This window comes from Phasianus colchicus, chromosome 19 (genome assembly GCF_987193195.1).
Source record: "Phasianus colchicus chromosome 19, bPhaCol1.hap1.1, whole genome shotgun sequence".
NCBI lineage: Eukaryota > Metazoa > Chordata > Aves > Galliformes > Phasianidae > Phasianus > Phasianus colchicus.
In genome coordinates, this window is record NC_143454.1 from 10,253,077 (window position 1) to 10,261,423 (window position 8,347).

General features: G+C 56.7%; 1 protein-coding gene across 1 annotated transcript; it reads left to right on the forward strand.

The window, feature by feature from the left end:
- Positions 1–881: 881 nt before the first annotated feature.
- LHX3 (LIM homeobox 3) lies at positions 882–7,583 on the forward strand. The gene is made up of 6 exons (XM_090121150.1): positions 882–959; positions 3,314–3,485; positions 3,662–3,864; positions 4,017–4,168; positions 4,255–4,426; positions 6,029–7,583. The coding sequence occupies exons 1-6, from the start codon at positions 890–892 to the stop codon at positions 6,445–6,447; spliced, it is 1,188 nt and encodes a 395-aa protein (XP_089977276.1). The 5' UTR covers positions 882–889; the 3' UTR covers positions 6,448–7,583.
- The last annotated feature ends 764 nt before the right edge of the window (positions 7,584–8,347 follow it).

Here is an 8,347-nt window from a genome sequence, read left to right on the forward strand (position 1 = left end):
CCCTGCGAGCAGGAGGTAAAGGGATTTGGGGGATTATTGGTCTCACAGTAACAACCACAATTATCAGCTCCGGCTGCTGGGACGAGCAGTGTGCATGCAATCATGGGGCTGTACACCATGGGACATGGACAGACACACGGACATGCGCACCCACTGAGTGCACACACACCTACACACACGAGTTATCAGAATACAGCACGATCACACAAATGCAGACACAGGTGCACACCCAAAGGACATGCAGGCTGACATGGACGCATGCACTGCTCACAACTGTGTGTACTCACAGCTGTTCTCAGCCACGTAGCTCAGCCCCACTGTGCACATCCCTGCACTCCTATGTGCACCCCTTGCACAAGCTTGGACGCTCAATTAACGCAATTAACCTCTGCCAGCCGCAGGGCACTGATTGCCGTGGGTCAGATACTCTCCCCGTTACTTCTTCACGCTCATTAACTAATTAACGGAGAGTGACGGCCCCCGCTCCCCACGGGCAGTGTCGGTGGCCCCGCGCCGCTGGAACGAACGAAATCGGAGCTGTGGGGGCCGGACCTCCCCCCGACGGCGCTTTCCCTGACCTCCGCCCGCAGCGCGGTGCCCCCGCGGGGGGTTCACGGGGCCCCAGGGCACGCGTGGGACGTGGGGAACGATCCTTACCCCCCTCGCCCTTTCGCTTTTGTGATGCTAAATCGCCCCTCGGTGAACCGCGGCCCAGCTGCGGCCCGGCCCGACGGCTCGGTGCCGCCCCCGGCCCGCCCCCCCGCCGGCCCCGCTCCGCCCCGGGCGCGGTCCAGCCCCGCGCCGCTCCCCGCCGCTCCCCGCAGCGCTCCGCCACTCCTCCGCAGCCACCCGCGCACCTCGGACATCCCGTGCACCCGGCGCGTCCGCGATGCTGCTGGAGAGGGTCCGCGCCGGTTCGGAGAAGGCAGCGGAGCTCTGCCCCTTCCCGCGGAGCCCAGGTGAGAGGGCGCAGAGCCCCGCGTCCCCTCGCGGAGGCACCGCCGATGGCTCCGGGTGCCCCGTAGCATCGCGCCCGGGGCCGGTTGAGGGAAGGGCGGGCGGCCCGACGGCCTCTGCCTCCGTTCTCCCCCGTCCGACGTGTCCCGATCCCGGCTGCGCCCCGTGCCCGCTCCCGGTGCCCGTTTCGATCCGTCCGTGCCGTCTGTGTAGCCAGGATCCCTCCGCCCGCTGCCGAGGGGGAAACGCCGCGTCTGTGCCGGGCTGAGCGCGCGGCCCGGACCCGGTGGGCTCTGCTCAGCCCCGTGGAGCTGCGGATTCCGTCCCGTGACGGCCGCAGCTCCGCGCGCAACGACGGCGGGACGAGATGGGGAACTGCTGCCCCGGCGGGCACCCCCTGTACAACCCCCGTTGGCTCCGACCCTTTCCGTTCCCCCTCTGGAAAATCTCCCCGTAATTCCTCTTTTTTGTTGTTGTTGTTGGTATTTTTCTTCCCAATTTAACGAATGGCGAAAACGCCGGCGCTGTCGATGCGGGCGAGAACCGTCGGTGCGGGGGTTTTAAACGAAAGCGAGGAGGGGACGAGGCGGAGAGGGACGGGGTCGCGGTTCCGGAGCTGCCGGAGCTCCCGCCGTCGATCCGCTGCCCCTCGTTCCGCTCCGCGCCCCGCGTGTCTCTGCACTTCTCCCCGGCTTCTCTCCGCGCTTTGCTCACTGCGGGAATTGCGCGGTTGACCCCCAACACCGGGAGGTGTTTCCTCTTAGCGGCGGGGAAGGAACCGAAACAGCGAATTCACGGAGCGAATTCACGGCAGGAGGAACGAGACAAAAACGCCGAGTCCCCGCAGGACGCAACGCCCGCAAAAAGCCCCGCGGCCCGGGAGAGTGAGGGATACCGGGAGGCGGTGCGGGGCTGAGTTCGTCGTGCTTTTATTATTGAATAATTGTTTTCATTTTCGTTTTCTTTCTTTTTTTCTTTATCCCTTGGTCAATCCCTTTTCTCAGCAGCTCGCGGCCGTTCGCAGCGCACAACGAATTCCGGGCACCGACCGCCGTTTCCCCCCCCGTTCCGGTCCTCCCCCGATGCGGCCCCCGGGCCCAGCGCGGCCCCCGCCATCCCTCAGCCCCGTCGGGGCGGCCCCGCCCGGATTTCGTTTCCGGGCACCGCGGTGCCGTCTCCCTCCCGCAGAGCGCAGCCTAGAAGGGGATTAAATACAGCGCCGCACGGAGCTGCGGGCGGGAATGGCCGACGGCTGCAAATAACCATTCCGGGGGGGTTCAATCCCGGGGTGGCAGCGGGATAACGGATTGCTGAGGGAGCGGGGAGGGCCGGCGGAGGGAGCGCCCCGTTGAGTCCCCGGAGCGGTGTGTCCCGCCTGAGCGAGCAGAGCGCGATGCAGCGTAAGAGCCGCCGGGCCCTTACAGCCCCGTGTCTGCCTCCGGGCCGCGGTGCCGCTGCCGCTGCTCGGCTGTCCGAGCAGCTCGGGGTCGGCTGTCGCCGTTGCCGTTATCGCTACCGCTGCGGGTGTCGTTTGTTCGGACGCGGATAAGAGCAGAGGAGACGATTATAGCGATAACGGCATCACCTGAACCTGTGCTCCTACCCACAGCCGTACATCTCTGTATGTCTCCACGCACAGTTACCTTTGCATACAGACACCCATATGTCTGTGTTTATCTGAATCCACGCAGCTGTCTGTATATTTCTATATCTGTATCTGTGCTGATAAATCCGTATTTTTGTGTCTCTGCATCGACATTTCTCTCTCTCTCTATGTCTGCAAATATCTGTCCATATATCTGTAGGTTTTCACTTTCTAACCTACTTACTTGTTCATTTTTGTCTCTCTCTGTTTCTATATCTCTGTATCGTTTCATTCCAGAGATCACCTCTTCTGATACCTGCAGGGTGACAGAACACTCCTGCTGTGTTTTGTTTTCAGTAGAATTTTTATTATTTTGGGCAGTTTGTTCCCCCTCTCCCAGGCCAGGCTGCCCCGTCGTTATATGGTGAATATTTGAAGTGTAGGAAAAGCAAAAAGAGACAGAATAACTGCGAGAGGTGGTGCGGGCGGCTTGGCTGGGGCTGAAATCCCTTCCGAGCATTTCCGATTGTGTTTTCCTGGGCTGTGAGCGGCTCGGGGGGATCTCTGCACTCCGTGCCGCAGAGAGAGGCTCTCACAACGCCGCACCAACGAATTTGAATGAAAAATAATGTTTTTCACGCCGCTCCCAGGGCCAACCCCGGGGTTTCAGACGGGGGCAGCTCCAGGAGTGCCGGGCCGGGGGGGATCGGGAGGCGGTGGGTGGCAGTGGGTCCGTCTGAGCGGCAGCTGATGAGGGGCTGCTTCCCGCAGAGATCCCGCTGTGCGCCGGCTGCAATCAACACATCGTGGACAGGTTCATCCTCAAGGTCCTGGACCGGCATTGGCACAGCAAGTGCTTGAAATGTTCCGACTGCCAGACTCAGCTGGCCGAGAAGTGCTTCAGCCGCGGGGACGGCGTGTACTGCAAGGAGGATTTCTTCAAGTGCGTGGGTCGGGGGGCGGCGGAGGGGAACCGGGGGGCGGAGGGGAACAGGGGGGCGGTCAGCACCGCGGACAGCGGCTCCGTCCCGGGGTTCAGCACCACGGACAGCGGCCGCTCTCGGGCTCGGCCCGCGGGGATCTCCGCGCTCAGCGGCCGCCGCCTGTCGCCCCATCCAGGCGCTTCGGGACGAAGTGTGCCGCCTGCCAGCAGGGCATCCCCCCGACCCAGGTGGTGCGCCGGGCCCAGGACTTCGTGTACCACCTGCACTGCTTCGCCTGCATCGTCTGCAAGCGGCAGCTGGCCACCGGAGACGAGTTCTACCTGATGGAGGACAGCAGGCTGGTGTGCAAGGCTGATTACGAGACGGCCAAGCAGAGAGGTACCGCGTGCCCTTCGCCCCCGGGAAGAGAGAGGCGGCTCCGGGCCGCTCTGCCCTCGGGGCTTCGCTCATACATAGGGTTGGGCAAGAGGGAGGGCGGGGGTCCCGGGTCCCCACGGGGAGCTCCGAGCTAATCCGCACTGTGCCGGCAGAGGCCGAGTCCACGGCCAAGAGGCCCCGCACCACCATCACGGCCAAGCAGCTGGAGACCCTCAAAAACGCCTACAACAACTCGCCCAAGCCGGCGCGGCACGTCCGGGAGCAGCTCTCGTCGGAGACGGGGTTGGACATGCGGGTGGTGCAGGTGAGACCGCCCGGTTCCCACCCCGGGAGGCGGTTGGGATCGGGTCGGCCCCGCGCACAGCGAGCTGCCCCGTGCTCTGCTTGCAGGTCTGGTTCCAGAACCGCAGGGCCAAGGAGAAGCGGCTGAAGAAGGACGCGGGGAGGCAGCGCTGGGGGCAGTACTTCAGGAACATGAAGCGGTCCCGGGGGACCTCCAAGTCCGACAAGGACAGCATCCAGGAGGAGGGGCCCGACAGCGACGCCGAGGTCTCCTTCACAGGTCGGTGCCCGGCGGGGCTGTGCCGAACGCTGCTTGCTGAGCTGCGGCCCGGGCAGGGCTCGCTTCACCCCATCGGGGCCACATTAATAATTTTTAGCTGTAATATAATGAGGGAAAACAAGTGCGGGAGGAGGAAGGCGGACTGGAGGGACCGCCCTGGCAGAGCCGGAGCCGCTTCGGCTACGGACAGCCGTGAGCTGAGAAATGGCACGGGAAAACCCTGTGACAGACCCCAGACGGAGCAGGGAGAGCTACTTGGGCAGCGCTGGGCTGCTGGAGCAGCCTCTGCATGCAGCCTTCTCAAGGAACTGTTAGAAATACAAAACGCAGAGTTCAGAATTACTGAACTGGACTATGAGAAGTGCGTAGGTTCCTCTTAGTTCGGCTGTTGTTGTATTGCCCTATTTAGAATTATTTTATTTGCGTAGTTCCTGGTTAAATGCTTCCCAGTCTTGTGGGAGCTGTCACTTCCCTGCTGTAAAAAAAAAAAAAAAAAAAAAAGAATTTGTGCTGGAAGATTTCTGCGTTACAAGGTCCCGTTTTGGGGGCAGCCATCTCTGCAGATAAACCCCGGAGCTCACAGCTCTGTGCTCCTCAGCCCGGCGCTGCTCGTTGCCAGCCCTGCACTGGGGTGGCTGCACAGGGACGGCAGCGCCAAACCATCCCCACTGACAGCACCTGCACTGCATCCCCGCGGGGCTCAGCTGTGTGCACGGACATCGTTTGTAGGGGCACGGGAGAGAAGCTGAAATGCAAAGCTGTGCAGAAGTTGAAATACAAAACTGTACTGCTAAAGACATTGCAGTGCACGGATGTTTATATGCACACGGCTTTGTGTTTCTGCTCTCTCCCGTGTTCATAAAAACTGTTTGATTTTCCAGTCTGTGTATACACACTGTGCCTCGGTGTCATTAATTACGAATGTACTGTAAATAATAACTAAAAATTGTTGAACAATTATTGATAGCTCAGTGCCACGGCAGGTTTGTATCCAAGGCAACAGAACGGCTCTCATTGTCCATAAAACCCCGAACGAAAGCAAACAATTTTTGCTGGTAGTTGACAAAATATTTTCATTTTTCAGAAGTGTTTTTAAGCCTTCCGTCTCCTTATCCCAATCTCGAGAAAACAAACACTACTGAGATTTAATAAGTTTTCTTCGGAGCAATGCAGTTTTTCATGGATTGAATGCTTAGGTAGTTCCTAAAAATGAGACTGAAATTCAAAATAAACCTCAAAGCCAAATAGGAATGAGAGAGAAAAGAAAAAAAAAAAAAAAGGCTGGAAAGATCTTGAACTCACGTTCCTCTTTAAAGGATTATTTTAAAACCACAGTCTTATATTTTAATGTGTGCTTTTCATGCCTGTGTTTTAGATCCAAAATGTATTAGACGTTTGTACTCAGAAAAAATAATCCCACGGCTTTCTTTGGAGACTCATCAACAGGGGCAGGAATAATAAGGAATAATAAGGAATTACAAGGAGCAAGTGCAGGGCTGCTCAGTTCCCATCCATCTCATCTGTTTGTACTCAGGAGCTCCTGTGTGTGCTGCCAGCAGTGGCCATCGCTGTCCCAGTAAAACCAGTCTGTTTTTCTTTCAGATGAGCCTTCCATGTCTGAGATGAGCCACTCCAATGGGATTTACAGCAATCTCAGCGAGGCGTCCCCGGCCCTGGGGAGGCAGGCTGGGACAAACGGGGGCTTCGCTCTGGATCACAGCGGCATCCCAGCTCAGGACCAGTACCACGACCTGCGATCCAACAGCCCCTATGGGATTCCCCAGTCACCGGCTTCATTGCAAGCTCTGCCAGGCCACCAGCCTTTAATCTCCAGCTTGGTTTATCCCGACAGCGGTTTGGGCATCATGGGACAAGGTGGACAGGGGGTGCCCCAGTCCATGCGGGTCCTGGCCGGGAATGGGCCCAGCTCCGACCTCTCCAGCGGCAGCAGTGGGGGATACCCGGATTTCCCTGCCAGCCCGGCCTCCTGGCTGGATGAAGTCGACCACGCTCAGTTTTGATAGAGGATCTGCCGCCGTGCAGTGGGAAGGGAAAGGACTCATTGCTGTCAAACATCATCTGCTCATGGGGAAAAAAGGAGGGACGTGCTGAGTGCAGGATGGCACGGCTGCCTGCAGAGCGTGGATGTGCTTGCGGAGGGCGAGCAGGTGGTGGGTCTGCGGTGGACGGTGGGCAAAGGGAAACGTGGCACAGCGGTGAGCATGAGGAGCATCCCATGAACCTGGTTGTCATGTCCTTACTGAACACCGAGAGTTGTGCTTTACAGATTTGACAGGACGTATTTTGCTTTCTGCTGTCAGTGCATTCTCCAAAGCGAGGACTTCTTTCATCACCCACCCACACCGAAAACCTTCTGAAAAGAAAATAAAGTCCTCATCCGCGGTGAAAGGTGTGACCATGTCTGTATTTCTATAGGAGAAATGTTAATAGTGAATCACTTCAGAACCCCATGGTAGCGAACATCTCTGTTCTTCCAGCAGATTTTTGAGGCGGTATGTTCTGCTTTCTTTTGAATTTTACCTTCACTTTTCTAAACCGAGATGCTCTTTCATATGCCAATCACTCATCATCGACCCTTTTCCTTTGTGAAGTGAAGACCACCCGTTGATTCCGCTTCGCATCTTTTTGATTTGTAGGCTGCTAGTTTCATTCCTCCATGTAAGCATTGAACCATGAATAGATGTATTTATTACCAAATAACTCCACCTTCATCACGATGGCGAGAGGTGGTTTTCCTGGCCCAGGAACACCGGCGGCTCAGAGCTGTGAATCTTTTGCTGTTCTTTAAGATCCCTTTGCAGCCGTTTTCTGCAGTGTCTCCGCTCCCCCCGCTGTTGCCAAACACCCTCTGGGTCTCTCTGTGGTCGCATCGCTGGGTCGGCTCCAGCTGTGCTTTGCAGTGAACGTTCGCCTTCCCAGCAGCTCTTCTCTGTTGGAGGCATTTGCGTATCTCTGCAGGGCGCGAGCGGATGGTGAGGAAAGGCAAAGCAATGTGTGTATCGTTACCTGTACAAATGATGGAATTATCTGTAGATGATGTGACTGTCCCGTGTCTTTTATTTATATTCTCGCATTCTCTCTGATGATCGAATACTCCAAGGCTGCAAATAAATTTGTCAGCTGAACTTTAAATCGTCTTTTGCTAAATTCACATCAAATACATCTATATAAATAAACGCAATACCTGAAAATAAAAGTAAAAGCTCTCTAAACTTGAAGTCTTGATTCACAAAAGCACCAAAGCGCGCTCTCCTCTCTAAACACAGCTGCAGTGCAACTGACAGAAAAACACTCTGAAAAGCAGAAACGGAACTGGGAGCTTTGGGGCTGCAGTGCTTGAGAGATCCGAGCAGAGCTGCTCAGTGCATGCCCAGCCCTTGGTTGTGGTCAGGCTCAGGTTTTAATGGCTTGTTGTTATCTTTCAGCATTCATTGCACAGGAGGAAATGCGTAAGGCAGGGGCAGCTTTGTCCCAGGCTGCAGCATCATGAAGTCCCCGAGCAGCTGAGTTTCTTTCAGCTCATGGTGCCTCAGGTCCTGGGGCATTTCAGGTGTTGGGAGCAGTGCCTCCCATGGCCCACTGGGCTCCAGTAGGATTTGGGCCCAGGAGCTTCTGCCCTTCCTGAGTCAGAACTGAGTAACAGGCAGACAACTGTTGCTGGTGAGTCACAGTGCCACTGGATTAATTAGAAAATGATGGAGCTTTGGAAATCAGATGACAACACCTCACCCACGCAGAGTTCTTATTTTCAAGAATTCTTTGCTTTCTATTCCATTGCCCCATGGTTCAGAGACACGCCTTCCAACCTGGGCCAATTGTTTCACAGCAATACATTTTGGCCATCCAATTATTAATAATAAATTCCTATTAAGAGTAATTTTTGAAAGAAGGAAATGAGAA